At 39.2% G+C, this 17,323-nt stretch overlaps 1 protein-coding gene and 1 long non-coding RNA gene across 2 annotated transcripts in view; one reads left to right on the top strand and one right to left on the bottom strand.

The window, feature by feature from the left end:
• LOC147457314 (uncharacterized) overlaps positions 1-422 on the top strand; it is a 46,717-nt gene extending 46,295 nt beyond the window's left edge. The window contains exon 7 of the mRNA XM_086512232.1: positions 78-422. Coding sequence (XP_086368358.1) covers positions 78-317 — 240 coding nt within the window. The 3' untranslated portion in view covers positions 318-422. The remainder of the gene's footprint in view (positions 1-77) is intronic.
• On the bottom strand, positions 341-3,739 carry LOC147457313 (uncharacterized). Its single transcript, XR_015188100.1, has 2 exons — positions 2,924-3,739; positions 341-2,299 (listed from the first exon to the last, which is right to left on the bottom strand). It is a non-coding gene; the product is annotated as an uncharacterized LOC147457313 (long non-coding RNA).
• Between the last annotated feature and the right edge of the window lie 13,584 nt (positions 3,740-17,323).

Below are 17,323 nucleotides of genomic sequence, written 5' to 3'. Positions count from 1 at the left end.
TTGAAAGTTGTCACAAGCCATCATTTAACAGCTTCAGATGAAATAAAAGCATCTCATTTTGTTTTGGTATTCGGTAGGGGTTTTGGCAGCTTCCAAATACAGGGGAGAAAAGGAGAAGCCAAAAGATGGCAAGGAGCCGAATGCGAAATCGAAGATTTCCTGAAAGCACAGATTTCACAGGTCAGGCTAGGCCGCTGCCATCAAGGACAAGACCTAGGTATTTTGAAGGGGTGGATTTTGAAGGTTCGGATGCAAGGGAAGAGCCTGCAGACTGGGGTACTTCTCCAAGTGACTATGATAGACCTAGAGGGCGGTAGCTAGAACTTTAATTTTCTTGTACATACAAACCAGTTCTCTCTCTCTCTCTCTCTCTCTCTCTCACACACACACACACACACACACACACACACATAGATGGAGGACACACACATGTATATTTGATTTGTCTAATAGGCCGACCTCGGTCTCTAATAGACGTGAAAAGATCTCTCTCTCTCTCTCACACACACACACACACATAGATGGAGGACACACACATGTATATTTGATTTGTCTAATAGGCCGACTTCGGTCTCTAATAGACGTGAAAAGATCTCTCTCTCTCTCAAGCCATGGCTCCTTTGAGTTATAAGAGCCTTCTAGAGTCATGTTAGGCTCTTTTATCTTATTTTTCCGACGTATGCCGCTTGTGGCATGATACCCGAAGTGGAATGTAATCAAAGGATGTATGTAAATGGTCCTATTGGTGGTTGTATATCCAAGAGATACTCCCCCAACTTTTCCAAACAAACCCGAATCCAAAGCCAAGCTTTAGAGTCTTAACATTTGTTGGATTTTTTGAAAGGGAAAAGGCTTGGTTGCCACTAATCAAAGTTGGGGGTGTTTTAAAGACGGCTCGAAAATATATTTTCCACGCCCAAGGAGTTGCATGTATACCTTTGCCTACCTTTCCATTCAGGTTTAGCTATGCAGCTTTCCAAGAGTCAACAAGCGAATCAATAGTATCACAACCATACTTAGACCGAGCGCCAGTAAATAGATTATCCCATACAGATAGGCGCCTTTTACCATGAATGTAAACAAAAACAGTCTCAAGACCGTCCCAAATGGCATCAAGAAAATGTTGCAATAAAGTAGCCCTTCTAGCCTCCACATGCTTACACAGATCAAGAACTTCGAGCTTGCCTTGTGAACATGCTTACTAAGAACAGGGGTGAGTCTCAAAAGCAATAGCCTTTGCAAGTATTGTATAAAGAATACCCATCATTGTTATCAGCCTCCAACAAAGAAGAGGGGATTCCCATTTGTTTAGGTAAACGTTTTATAATTACCTATTTAAGATTGGGATGCATGTATTGACCCATCCTGTTAAGCAGCTCTATAACTAGATCCTTAAGTTGTCTTTCAACCATTTTAATATCACAATCTTGCCTTGTATCAGTTAAGCTTGCCAAATTTTGATTAGTTTGGCATTGCACATTCTGATGCAAGAGAGCCTCAATAGTATTACACGCCGCCTTAACCTCTGGCTTATCTTGATTAGCTACAGCTTTGTCGAAAGATTAAATATATTGTTGCATTCCCATACACAGGTGATTCCAAGCATCATTAGGAGTAAGGGTATGATTTGCCTTTATTTTTTCAATGCAACAACTTGAGATTGAAAATCGGGATGATGAAGCAAAGTATTATTGATCATCAAAGGCCTAGCATAACCAACTCCATCCATACTAAAATCAGCATCAAACAAAGTTAATAGCGATAAAAAATGATCAAACAAAGTGAGTTGCATATCCACTTGCATAGTAGCAGTGTGAGGCAACCATTGAGATGAACAAAATAGTATCTATCAAGCCGAGACCAAGACGATAAGTGGGATATAGAGTGGTAGGCATCCAGAAGACAAGTTGAGATAACAAAGCGATCCCAATTATCCCTTTCAGAAGAAGAAATAATTGAAGCAAAAGACGTAGTATTAGAGGAATTGCAAACCATATTAAAGTCCTCTCCAATGAGCCTTTGCAACAAGGGTAAAGAAGAGGCCCAATCCCACAACATGCTTCTCAATATAGGGTTGTTATCATCATTTAAATTAAGGAGAGAGAGAGAACCCCAGGAGAATCTATCAAAAAAGGGGTCCCCTACCCGAGGGATGATCGACACGCCATTGGGGATTTTGAAAGGCCTTACTCAAGGTAAGCAATCCATAATAAGCATTGGGTTTATCCCACACCATCCTGCATAGGGGAGCACGGAGGCATATTCTTTGTAGCAAAAGCATGGTGTTCAATGATAGTATCTGTAACAACAAGTGTACTTGGTGAGGGCATATCTTCCATAAGGACTTCATAGTAATTTTGTGCAGTATAACCAGAGGAGGGACTCTTAGGCTCAAAAGTTTTTTTTGGATGGAGTGTATCCATCCGCATCAATAGCTCTTTTCTCTTTATTAGAAGTAACATTATTCTCATTAGCAGGAGCATATTTTGTGCCTTTGTTGGGGAGAGGCTTTTATAAGCCATGAGGTTAACTACAGTAGACTTGGGTGCCTACAGGTACCTTAGCATATACGCGAGGGCTAGAGACAGGTGCCATGGACCGAGAAGAGGCCACAGTAGGTTTATCCACATGAGGAGAAGCCTTACCAAAGATCTCTTCTTTGGGCACCAAAACCTTGCTACCAGGATATGAGGGGATAGGGCCTTGGGGATTAGGCACATTATTAGGGCAGTTTTTAGAAAAATGCCCTAGATTTCCACAATGAAAACAGGAGCCAGCAAGAGTACCCCAATTAAGATAGATCACTAGCTTTCCAGCATGCATCAAGTCAATCTCCATAGTTGAAGGAAACTTTCTATCTTTTTGTCAAAGCACAAAAAACTCGGTTTCTATTAGGACACTGCATAGAAGGATAGAAAAGGACCTTTCTTAAAGATGCCCTCAATTCTCCAATACAAGGTCATAAAAAGGACAGTAGATCGATGAGCCCAACCCATACAGGACACTTCGTGAGGAGCTCATCCTTATTAAGCTTAACCGGCTGCCACAGGATAATATGCACCACTCGGCCCCACATAATTATGGTCAAAGCTAAAAGTAGAGCATTTTGGTCCTCTGGCTTAAAGAACAAAACTTCAAAGAACCCTGCATCCGAGTAAAACATTTTATCAACTACAGATCACTGAAAAACCCCATCTAAATTCTTGGAAATGTCCTATATATAGTTTGCCTGTAAAAAAGAGGACAAGCCCCCAATTAGAAAGCAAAAGGCAATGCCATAGATTAACACACACATACACTACTCTTTGAGTCTCGCTCTTCTTTTAAAAAATTATATTACTTGAAATATTCCTCCCCCCTTGCTACACCATCTCAGCCCACCTCTGCTCTTCTCCCTCACTTGTCCCCTCCTCCCCTGCTTCCGTTCCCTTCCACGCTCCTCCAGGCCCCACTACTCTTGTCATGAACTCCCTTCCCCACTTCTCTATCTTGCCCTAACTTTTGCAAGGCTCCGTGGCAAAAACTCCTTGCCTATGGCCTTTGCTATGTAGGAAGAGACTACCATGCTTCCCTGCGGTTCTACAAACCTGTTGCACCTCCATTTGCTCTTGTTGCTATTGTAGTTCTGCTGAAAATGGGGAGAGAGAGAGAGAGAGAGAGAGAGAGAGATAATGAACCGCTCGGGGCTCAGGCCTGCGAAGACCTCGCACGCGGCAACCCAATGGCCTAACCTTGTGCCCATGTGCGGTTTCTTGTTCCCAAGGCCATTCCACTCTCTTACAAAGTAAACTCGAACAGCGAAAAAGTAAACATGGACAAAAAAGTAGACATAGACAAATTGGACGGTGACCGAGCTTCGCGGGAAACGAGCTTCACTTCACACTGTCGATCCCACGGCTTGCACTTAGCGTGTGAAATAGTGTTGAGGCTTGCTTGGTTGGCCTTCTCATGAAATTTAATATATGAATTGGTGTAAATGTGCAAATAATAATCATTATAGTTAATGTGTAAATAGGATACTATGGTAAGTTGGTATATAATCAATTTGGGTCTCCTCATACCTCTTAAGACCTCGAGCTCATCATATTGCTTGGTTGGCCTTGTCAAAGAAGTTAATATATGAATTGGTGTAAATGTGTAAATAATAATCAGAGTACTTAATGTGTAAAGAGGATAATATGGTGAATTGCTTTGACAAGTTTTTTTCAAAAAAAAAATCAAAGAAAACAAAGGAGATTTTTGGAAACACATTTGTGAAATCAAAACCTTATGTTATTGTAAAGCACACATGTAATAGGACTAACCTTATGAGTAATGTATTGGCTTGAAGTTTCTAAGACAAAAATCTTGCCTTTGAGAAGCTACAAAAGAAAAAGTAAAATACAAGTTAAACTTTTTCCACTGAGACTATTTTTAAAAATATAAAAAAAATAGAAAGTGCACGGTCTACATGAGTGCCATACAAAAGTATGGTGGAAAGTTGGCACTGTGTCTGTTTAGAATTAGTAGTCCATTCCTACTACATAGTCATGGTATTCAAGAACAAGATAACAAACTTGAATTTATTTATGATAATTTAATATTCACTTCCATGCCATGACCACATGAATCTCTCTCTTGTAATTTTATATTCTAGGTTCCTTGCCACAACCATGTTTGGACATGTCTTGCAATCAACATGTTTCGAGACTACGGTTTAAATGAAAAGCTCGTTAAGGACTTTAGCTTTGATCCTCTATTAATAGCTTTGATCGTTGCCAAATATGGGTTCCTTACCAAATGCATACTTTTTCCACTCCAGCATGTCATACGATGAGTCCTAAACCATGAAGTCCCTGAGCAAGATGTTGCTCTCTTGTTTCTGTCATGGAATCTTCCCATGGACGATTCATATCTTTTGAGATGGAATCAAGAATAGTCCTTCGTGGTTGCTCTTGCAACTTTCTTCTCTCATATCGTGTCAAGGAAGCTCTCTGAAATGAATTGTCTAGATTTTTTTATGATTGTTACAAGTGAGACATCAATGGAGTACCTTGCTTGCCCTCTTAAGAAGGCTTGTTTATCCTCATTGAGCTCAATTTCAAGCTCCTCTCTAGCGCCTTCATCTTGATACAAAGTCAAGATCTATGAGCATCATAATTGGATTGATCTCTCAAATCCAAGACTCCTAATGCTATTAGTTGCATAGCTTTCGATCTCTAAATGAACTCATTCTCTTCAGTGGTCACCTAGAAGAACTATTTGGGATCCTATTTTGTGATGATAACCCCAAAAATCTCTTTGCGATACATGCACCACTATAAGAGGATGAAGAGTTTGTTGCGGCCACTTATTGTGTATTTTAGTGAGGGAGTCCATTAGAGTGGCCAAAGAGGAGAGAGAGGGACGGGAGGTTTTTTTTTGTAATTTAAATTTGCACGTGTTACCACGATTATCATTGACATCATTGTCACATCTTTATTTGTGATTATTATCTTTACCATTACCATGCAACGGTTTGGAACTAAAAAAAACTTAAATTTGGGTACTACTTTTGTTTACAAAAAAATAGAGCATGATATTTTCATAAAATTGGAAAAAAAGAGGTAGACAATTGATCATTAAATTAATCACATATGCATGGTTAGATTTACATTTAGAAACGTCACTCTTTACCAAATTAAGCGAAACAAAATAAATTAACATCTTAGGTAAAATGTGTGTGTGTGTGTGTGAGTGTGTGAGTGTGTGTGTGTGTGTGTGTGTGTGTGTGTGAGAGAGAGAGAGAGAGAGAGAGAGAGAGAGAGAGAGAGAGAGAGAGAGAGAGAGAGAGAGAGAGGGACGGCACAACAAAAAATACTCATAGAATAAAGTATAAAAAATATTTATAAATCATTTTGAAAAATATCTCTACAATTGGTATCATCTAAATCTAAACCCATGGCTCCTCAATCAATAAAGAGAGAAATTGAATCATCATTTATAGATGTGTTGGCTTCCTCATCTTCAAAATTGTCATCTCTCATCTCATTATCATCATGATGATCATCCTCCTCACTAAGATGGATAGCGGGACTTGGCTCATCAATCTCTCTCTCCTCGATGGTCTCCTCCTCATCCAAAGTAGTATGTGGGAGAGGGTAGAATATGGTCTCCACTTCATAAAAGGAAAACATGATCCTTGTTGGAGGTGTTACTGGAATTATGAACCAATATCTTGGTTGGTGGATTGATGGGATATAGATGACCTATAGAAAGAAGTTCAAAGTGAGTCACTTTGATATTATCAGAGCATTTGGTTTCTCTTTTCTTGCTTAAGAAGAGAGGTCCTTAAGTAGCCTATAAATGGTTGATTTTGTTAATTATATTAGGGTAAGTGGGACTAGGATCTATTATCGGTTTTGTTGAGCCCACTATGTGGGATATGGTACACACCTCGGGAGCTTTAATAATGGGGTCTTTTTAGACTTTGCCTACGGATTTACCATTATTGATCCATAAGAAGTCCGAAAGGAGCTAGCCCTTGGCAACTCTACAATATTAGACTCACTCCACTACTCTCTATAATTAACCAATTTGAGCTGTGGGTGTAGATACTTAAGTACCGATTTTCAAAGGCTAAGAGGAGTAGCAACTGCAAAGCAAGGATTCTATTCCATACCACATCACTATCCATTGGATTTGGATCAATGATAATGATACCCACATTTGGCACTAAGAGGATATAAGCTCACAGTTATGGTTTGTAATGAGCAAGTGTGATGTATCACATGCTAGTACACATCGTGCAAGGCACATATGACATATGCTCACATTGTGAAAATTGCCATTGAAGCCAAGGGCTTCAATGGCAAGGGCTTATCACGCTATTTTTTTGATATGCATGCATTACATGCCAGTATTGGACTCATTCCACTTAAGCATGGTTTACGTTTTCTCTATAACATCAACTACTCTGTTCAGAAAGAATTCACGCTGGTATACTTGTTTGCGGTTGCTGTACAAATAAAGGCAAACTTGGTCATCACTCACCTGCTCGCAATTTCTTGGCAAAACTAAGTTTTGATGCCTCCTTATGTGATGCACACTGGGGTTCACCATGTAGATCCCTTTCTCATGCCATCTAGACACGTTTGCAAACCACTTGCACTCGAAGATGTAGGTATGGAAGGTTCTAAAATTGACCTTCAATATTCTTTTAATAGTCCCACAATACTTGGGCTGATCACTATCTGTATCAAAGTTGTCCATGAAGCCACAATCCATGGTGGTTTGATACTCGTGCCGTTGCCATTGTCCTACAAGTCCACTCACTTGGTCATAATCTTTGCAATGAGGATGCAAAAATTAATGGCCACTTGGTGTAGACCCATGTCCATGACAAAAAAAATTCCTTTCCTCTTGGAAAGTGCGAATTCACCCTTGCATCCTTCTCATTTGACCACATCTTAGGCATAGTGAGATCAATAGAAGCCAAATACTCTTGAGATATATACAAATGCCTCTTGCATGATCTATCCTTCAGCCATGCATGCGTTGCGTTCGGTGCGTAGTTGCACAAAATCTTTAGAAAGAACATCCATCATGCATGCACTACTCCGCGTATAGCTATATCCTCAACCACATGAGCCAACAGGTGGACTTGACGAACAAGAATGGATTGAGGAAATGTATCATTAATGGCACACACTATTTCCACAACAAGCGTTTGAGCTCTAAAGATGATGCCCATTTCTATTTCTTTGGAGCTTATAAATCTATATGATAACCCACAAGAGTACATTAAGTGCATGTTGAGGATTTAGTGTACATAGAAGATTTTGAATGGAGATATGACGTACCTTACTAACTCATAGAGAAACTTACTTTCTTGCCTCCACACTCGCACATACTTACAGGAAAAATAAACTAGACTATGAAAAGATATATATTGTTTTAGTCATACACAAAATTCAAGATCTAAACTAAATGAGGGACAACATAAACATTCATAAATGATTTGTAGCATCTTGTGACAATTGTGAGACTTCAGCCCGTACAATTGAACGCTTCCACATTTATTTGCTTTTTTGAGAACTCCCTTTAGTGATCTCATGTATCATGCTGGTGTACAAATAGAGACAATGGAACTTTTCATTCGATCAAGCTCTGATTTGGTTAGAATCCATGGGGATTTAGGAAGCACGATCTTTTCATTGGGACCTTGACGTAAAGTGGCTGATGCAAGGAGATGTTTCAAGGCTCTCAAATTATCCCTCACTCCCAATGAGTATCTTTTTCATATGACGTGTTTCCAAAGGATGTGAGCAACATTCTTGAATATGTGCGTGGGATACAAGAGGTGTTGACTTTTTTAGTTCCTCTAGCTAATTTGCATTGCACGATTTACAATGTGCATATAATACAAGTTTACCTCTTGTGAAACTCACAAATGTAAGTAGTATATATATAGTATGTTTTATATCAAGATACTTAAGAAAACATGCTATATGAATGGGTAATCCCACACAATTCAACAACTTATCATTTTTGTCTTGTAGAAAACTTTTCAAGTGCAATTTTCATAAAATTATGCTCGGCTACTGCAGATGGTTCTCTAGTATGGAAGCCTTAAAAATATGGAGTACCTTGACATACCTTTTGGTGGAGTATGTGGGATGGATTATTGTTGTAGTGCTCTTCCCAAATGGTTTCCCAATATGTTATTGTGCACTTTAGGAGGGTCTTGCTATTTGTAGGAGTCTTGTATTTGAGTACTCAAAGTCGAGCTTTCTCTTGAGCTTCATAAATAACATGTTGTCGTTTTATCTTTCTTTGCTTTGCTGCATGAATCTTTTCAAGCAATTCATTGATTAGTGGCAAATTGTACTTCTTTAAATGACATCCACTAATCCAATCTGCCATTGGTTCACCATCTAGTGTGGACAACTTAACTGCTCTACTTGGAGATACATCTTCAATGATAAACGGTCCATTTTTCTTTTTCTTAAACTTGGAAATGTGTTGCTTAAGGGAATATACTAAAACTAAGTCCCCTTTTTTGAAGATTTTTGTAATTAGGTGGGAATCAAAAAACTATTTTTGTTTTCGTTTTTGTGCATAGATGTTACGAGACTAGGCACCCTCCTGTTGTAGTGGTTAGCTACAATTGGGATAGCTGGCGTAATGGTTAATTATGTGCTGTCTATTTATTTTACTAATTGAGTTGATGATGATTTTGTAGAGTGGGAACTCCCCTTATGGGTCATGCAAGAACTAATGAGCTTCACTCATTTACAAAAGTGAAGTGGTTGTAAAAAGAGGGACCTCAAATTTTGGCACCTTAAACTCAAAAATAATATATTAAATACCAACTCCACAAGAGAGGTGCCGTGGAGTTTGGGGCTGAATTTAGGCCTTTCTCTTGCAGATTCTCTTCTCCACTCTCTTATGCTATGGTTATTTGTTGTGTACTCTCTAATCTAGTCTCCATCTCTTACGCATCTCTTACACTCTCTTACAAGCATGTCTATGTCAATTTTATGTTTACTCTGTGTGTGTGTGTGTGTGTGTGTGTGTGTGTGTGTGTGTGTGTGTGTGTGTGTCATAGTTTAGGTGTGAGTGTGTGTGCTTGGAAATTGGAAGAAGAGGTGGACAGGTTGATAGTGACGCTTGGAAGCTTGTGTTGAATAGTTTAAGTGGTCGATCTTCCCCTCTTCTCCCAACAGTGGTATCAGAGCCTCAGGTTCGAGGATAAATCGGCACCAGATTTCAATCTTAAGAAGAAGTTTCTCTAATCAACAAACTCCAAATTGCAATTCATCGACTTTGCAATTCAAGGATTCGAGGACTCGTGGAAATTCAAAGTATAATTGATCGAATTTGCAGAAGAAAACTCGATTGTTAATTGGTGGCTAATCAGCAATTGGTTTCCAATTTGGCTTCATAACGATCAAAATATGGTATGTCGAGTGTTCACCTTCAATTCTAATGCATAATCCTTACGGATTGTGAAGGCAAGAAGAAAGCACAAAAGCTTGGAGAGTCGGAAGATTTTCGACTTCGAAAAAAAAAAAACCAATTGCAAGCGAGTAATTGCTTTGTCATAAAGGACGACATCGGAAAGTTTAATTAGACAGGAAGATTGCAGGAAAGAAAGAAGGATCTGATTGTGACACCCGACGGCCTTTCATCACACGAGGAGTTTAAGGTTGTGTTAACTGCAACACCTTGTAGCCAAGACGAGGTCCGACACAATCAAAACAAAGCAGTGTTGTGGGAATCCTCCCTTGTTGGACAACAAGCATCACCATTGACCTCTGCAAAAATGAACCCAGTCCATCATAGAAGGGATCGCCCTGGCATTGGGGTTGTTTTACTGGGCATGCACGCTGACCGAAACGGCCCCTGCGAGTCACCCTTGTCCTTCCTCTGCTCACGCTATCGGCGGTCTCCTGCACGCCATGCACTGGTGGCTCCACACTTTATTAAAAAGTGTGGCCTTAGTTAAAAGCTTGGCCGGCCATCCAATTGAAGAAGCAAATTAGCCCCCCCTTTAATAAGAACCTATACACACCCCACTCCAACTCTCTTGGTCGATTTCCGCCAACCCAACCATTAAAAGATATCAAGCCATCGACTCCTTCGGCCGCACAACCACTCTCTCTTGGTGTTCAAAGGAAAATATTGGTTGTCCATTCCTCGTCGACCATATCTGACTACATTTGGTGGTTCAACTTTTGTTATTATAATTTTCAGAATCATGATCTCATCAAAGATAGCCGATTTTATGAACCAAAGTTTACAGTGAAAGCTAAAATTACCATTACCTTTTTGGGATACGGGCAATCGGGCGCTACAAAATTCGACCGGCTAGCTAACGCACCGTCGGACCACTCCCTTCTCTGGCAATTTCCTAGCGCATCGCCATTCCGGACTGGACGCCACCGCTATTTCTCAGCTAAGTACATTACATTTCTGTTATTTATTTTACTCTTTTATTCCGCATATTGCATCTGTGAATATCACCAAATAGCCTTCTTAAGCATTACCATTTAAATATTTATTAAAATATATATTATACAACAAAAGAAAAAAAAAGAAAAAAAGAAAAACATAAAAAGCACGCAATCATGACACACCTTCGGAACAACTTCAAAATCTGCAACAATCACTCACATATGAACGCATGCGAAGGCAAGAACTTGAAGATAAATTATTGCATTCTGCACGCACCGAATCTGCACCGACACCCAAGAAAAGAAAAATTAGCAGAAAAGCCTTTACTTTCAAAGATTTTGATGGCACTAAAGATGCTAGCACGGTTCTAGCATGGATTAGTCAACTAGATGACTATTTTCATGATGAAGACTTTCCCAAGCGTGAAATGGTAAAGTGTGCATCCAATCATCTCACTAGCAGTGCTGCATTGTGGTGGAACGCCACCAAACAACAAGGAAGAAGACCACGCACCTGGAATGCATTTAAAAAAGTGTTTTTACCTCAATTTTTGCCCACACAGTACAAAGCTAAAGCACGACGTCAGTGGGATTTAATTCGACAGGGTAGAAATGAAGATGTACAGGGTTACACTGATCATTTTTGGAATTGTTTAATTCAATTGCAAGCCATTGAACATGTTAGTCGCAGGAAATTGAAGCGAAAGTACATATCAGGCTTGGCACTACAAATTAGTGCTAAGGTAGATATGTTCAAACCAGATTCTCTGTCAAAGGCTATTAATTTGGCTTTCAACGCAGAAAAGAAGAAAGGTGGACATTCCTCTCACACTGATCAACCTGCTAACACTAACCGCAACAAGAGACCTCCTTTCTCTACTAACCTTGACAGAAACAAACACCAAAGCCATACTTTTTTCAAAATACGTAGATTCGACAATCCTCCTACAAATCCTCAACCTCATACGAACAACAACAACAACAACACCCAGCAACGAGGCAACCAAAATTCTTTCAACCAACGTTCTCCTCAAGTTCTAATGGTAACAAAAAGGTGAAGTCTTTTAAATGCTTTCAGTATGGTCACTATGCAAATAAATGCCCAAATGGTCATGCTAAGGGCAATGGTCAATCCAATGGCCATTCCAATGGAGTCCACAGAAATTCAACTCAAAAACCCTTCAACAACAACCACCCCAACGGAGCTACTCTTAACCTCATCGAAGATACTACACCGGACGACAATGAAGTGGAAGCTAACTACGGTGAGGGATATGATCCTGATTATGATAACGATGACAACCCATCCTCAGGTACTTCTATATCTCCTCACACTTTGTTTAAAGTGCAAGGCACTGTTAAGGGTGAAAATGTCACCATTCTGTTAGATGATGATAGTAGCCATGATTTCATTTCCACACGATTGGCACAACAACTATCACTCTCTGAAATCTCATCACCTCACAAGGTCAAAACTGTTTTTAATAATCAACGTTTTAATTGTAAAACTCAAGTCACTGTTGAAGTTTGCATTGGTGAGTTCACTCAAGCACGTACATTTTTGGTAGCACCATTGCATGGTCTTGATATGATTTTGGGAATGCCATTTCGTCATAAATTTGACCCGTTGATTAATTATAAAACACGTACAATGTCTCTCACTCATAATAATAAAAATTGCTCCATCCAAGCAACACTGGCACCTCAAAAATTTCCACTCCTCTCTCACACTCAAGCCAAACGAGCAATTCGAAAACAGGGTAAAACATATCTAGTGTTGGTAAATCAAATTTCTGCTGAAACGGAAACTTCATGTAACTCCACCCACGAGGAATTTCTCTCACAATTTAAAGATTGTTTCATGCATGATCTGCCACCTGGAATTCCACCATCACGCCCAGAAGACCACAAAATTGACATCATACCGGGTAGTGAACCTCCTTGTAGAGCACCTTATCGTGTAAATCCTACCGCACACAGGGAAATACAAACTCAAATCACTGATTTACTTGACCGAGGCCTAATCCGACCTAGTAGTTCACCATACAGAGCTCCAGTACTTCTTGTCAAGAAGAAAAATGGAACCTTTCGTATGTGTATCGACTACAGGGCTTTAAACAAGATCACCATTAAGAATAGGTTTTCTATTCCTAGAGTGGATGATCTATTAGACAAACTAAAAGGGGCAAACATCTTTAGCAAAATTGACCTCAAATCAGGGTACCATCAAGTTAAAGTGTTTGAACATGATATCCATAAAACTGCTTTCAGAACACAAACTGGACACTATGAATTTCTTGTCATGCCATTTGGTTTGATAAATGCACCAGCCACATTCACACGCATGATGAATAGAATTTTCATTGACCATCAAGATTTTGTGATTGTATTTTTTGATGACATTTTGGTATTCAGTAAATCTGAAGAAGAGCATAAACAACATTTAACACGTGTATTTGATCTGCTTGCACAAAATCACTTGTATTTGAATCCTGAAAAGAGTTCGTTTTTCCAATCTGACATTGAATATTTGGGACACATTGTATCGGGTAAGGGAATACATGTCGATCCAAAGAAAATTGAAGCCATTCAATCATGGCCTAGACCCAAAAACTTGCATGAGCTACGATCTTTTATTGGTCTTTGTAGCTATTACAGGAAATTTGTTCGTAATTTTTCTTACAAATCACATTATTTGACTCTCTTGTTGAAGAAAAATTGAATGGACTGATTTGCAAGAAAGATCATTTAATGCACTTAAACATGCTTTGACTAATGCATCTGTATTGCAATTGCTTGATTTTGAAAGACCATTCTTCGTGGTAGTCACTGATGCTAGTGGAAAAGCTATCGGTGTAGTCCTTATGCAAGATAACCATCCACTTGCTTTCGAAAGTCGTAAATTCAAACCGTCGGAAACAAAGTTCAGTACTCATGATAAAGAGTTGACTGCTGTGGTACATGCATTGAAAATTTGGAAACACTATGTAATGGGTACTGACTTGATCATTAAAACTGATCAACAAAGTATCAAATATTTACTTTCTCAGCCCTTAATAGATGATAGACATATTAAGTGGGCCGCTTTTATTCAAAGTTTTCAGCCCAACATTCAATACCAACCTGGTAAAGAAAACGTTGTAGCTGATGCTTTGAGTAGAAGACCCTCACTTAATCATCTATCAACCATTACAGGAACCTCATTTGACACTATGCCTGACACTTATGCACATGATGATGACTTCAAAACGACATGGTTGCACATGCTTGATAATTCTGTACACACATTTCTCGAATACACTATTCAAGAAAACTTCTTTTATTTCAAATTAAACACTCACAAGAACGTTACACCAAGCATGCTAACAAGCACCGCAAGGCACACCAATTCAAAGAAGGTGATCATGTTTTACTTCGCATCGAAAAACGAAGGATCAAAAGTGTTGATACTAATGTCTTTGTTAAGTTTGCTCCTCGTTTTTATGGACCTTTCAAAATTTTTGCTGTCATTAATGATGTTTCTTTTTGTTTAGAACTACCTGCACATTGGCACATTCACAATGCCTTTCACATTAGTCTTTTACGCCCATTCCGAGGACCCCTACCTACACACCACATTTATGAAGACCCACCTTCACTTGTAGACCAAGAAGAGCAACTCATCCCTGATAAAATAGTTGACCATGAGACCACCACTACACACACTGGAATGGTTTATAACCGTTACCTTTTGACCTTCAAGGGCCACCCTAGAGAGGATGCCAAATGGATGCCTGAAAAGTTTTTTCACAACTTTCCTGACCTTCTCCACACTTTCCATCACTCACGATCCAGTTGATTTCTCTATTGAGCAACCGAGGACAGTTGCTATCCCTGGTGGGAGGGATGTTACAAGATTGGGCACCCTCCTGTTGTAGTGGTTAGCTGCAATTGGGATAGCTGGCATAATGGTTAATTATGTGATGTCTATTTATTTTACTAATTGAGTTGATGATGATTTTGTAGAGTGAAATGCGGGGAGTTGATAAAGAGGCGACGGCAATTACTCTTTGCCATTTTATATTTGCACAGTATCTTAGAACATCATTGCAATAAGCCACTATGGCTCTGTAAATAGTTATAGTGGGAACTCCCCTTATGGGTCATGCAAGAACTAATGAGCTTCACTCATTTACAAAAGTGAAGTGGTTGTAAAAAGAGGGGCCTCAAATTTTGGCACCTTAAACTCAAAAATAATATATTAAATACCAACTCCACAAGAGAGGTGCCGTGGAGTTTGGGGCTAGATTTAGGCCTTTCTCTTGCAGATTCTCTTCTCTACTCTCTTATGCTATGGTTATTTGCTTTGTACTCTCTAATCTAATCTCCATCTCTTACACATCTCTTACACTCTCTTACAAGCATGTCTATGTCAATTTTATGTTTACTACGTGTGTGTGTGTGTGTGTGTGTGTGTGTGATAGTCTAGGTGTGAGTGTGTGTGCTTGGAAATTGGAAGAAGAGGTGGACAGGTTGATAGTGACGCTTGGAAGCTTGTGTTGAATAGTTTAAGCGGTCGATCTCCCCCTCTTCTCCCAACAATAGATGTGAGCCACAACAATTAGCCTTTGCTTATCTAGCTTTTCTAAATCTTCAAGCCTCTCTGACAATTCATGTCCAGTCCACTCGAGATCCTTAGCTACTCTTAGTGTCGACAATAGAAATTCTATTGACAGTATGGCATCAAGACCATAAACAAGGTTAAAGGATGTAGCATTTAAAGCTGTTTTGAATGAAACTCGACAAGCCCATAGAGCAACATGGAGATTCATTTCCCAATCTGTCCTTCCTGAACTGACCACTTTAGTCAATACCGAGCTAAGAATTTTATTCGTATGCTCAGCTTGTTCATTTGCTTGTGGGTGATAGGGAGCCGATTTGTTATGGATGACCATAAATTCATTAAGCAGATACTCACTTACCTCATTGAGGAAATGAGTTCCATATCACTAACAATTTCTATTGGCAGTCCATATCTTGTGAACACTTACTCATATAAGAATGTGGCAATGGTTCTGGTATCGTTCTTTTGAGTTGCTTTAGCCTCGGTCCACTCGATCAAATAGTCTGTAGCTACAATGATATATTGATCTTGGGTTCTATAAGCATGTGGTTGTATTGGCCCAACAAAGTCTATACTCCATTTTGCAAAATCTCTAGTCTTCATCATTGGTCTTAAGGGCATGCTATCTACACGGGTTGGTATTTTAGCTTGTTGGCATGGATCATACCTTTGTACATATTCTTTAGCATGTGCAAAAAGTGTTGGCCACCATATGCCTACCATTAAGATTGCTCTTGTGGTGGCCTCACTAGAAAAGTGACCTCCAGCTAATCCAGCATGTGCTTGTTCTATAATGGGAATATATTCGTCTTCATTTGCACAAAGACGCAAATGATCTTTTTCTCTCCGATACAATTGGTTCCAATAAGAGCATAGTCTCTTGCTTCTGTTTCAATTTCTCTTTGACGGTGTTTACTCATATCCTCAGGAAATGTTTGGCTTGATAAGTAAGTAACTAGATAGTTACTCCACTTAGGAACAAGTGATATTTGGAACAATGTCACATGAGGTATGGGTGCTTGTTTTTGACAAAATATTCCAAGTCTCACGACCTTTGGTCTTCCGTAAAGCGAAGTCTTACTATGGTAACATGTGCTTGACTTAGGTATTGGGTTTTCTCATCAGGATTAATGCATAAAAAAAATATTCCATCTCGATTTCTTTTGTATAACCTTCCAGCTAGTAAATGATACATAGCTGATTGCTCAATTAATCCGATTGTAATAGGAAGTGGTATTCGCGAATCCACTTGAGCTATGGTCATCAATGATACCATGTTTTTCGACCATCGAGGTATCATTTCCATGGAGAACAGATACGCATCTGGTAGATCAACGTCTACTCCCTTAGGTGGTTCTCCTGATACAATCCTTGACAAATAATCTGCTCTTTGATGAGTAATGCCCTTTTTTACAACTACAGTGAAATCAAATTCCAAAAGAATGATGAACCATCTTACTATTCTTCCTGTGTTGCAAGGCTTATTGACCAAGTACAATAAAGCTTGGTGGTCCACAAAGAACACAAATTAGTTTGCTAGACCATTCCTAGTCCTTTCCTTTTGGTGGTGGTATAGTTTTTCTCTGCCATATTCAATTATTGGCTAGCATAAAAAAAAGGAAAATCAATTTTTCTGTCTCCTGGTTGAGCTAGTATACAACCAATGGCAAAATTGGAAGCATCTACATATATGTGGAATATCTTATTCCAATCTGGTGCTTTCAATATTGGAGCTGAAGTGAGAGCTTGCTTAAGATTCATGAAGGATTCTTCACACTCATCAGTCCATTCAAAGTGTGTAATC

Source organism: Adiantum capillus-veneris, chromosome 5 (genome assembly GCF_014529385.1).
Source record: "Adiantum capillus-veneris isolate H3 chromosome 5, ASM1452938v2, whole genome shotgun sequence".
Taxonomy (NCBI): Eukaryota; Viridiplantae; Streptophyta; class Polypodiopsida; order Polypodiales; family Pteridaceae; genus Adiantum; species Adiantum capillus-veneris.
This window is presented reverse-complemented; position numbering and strand designations above follow the sequence as displayed.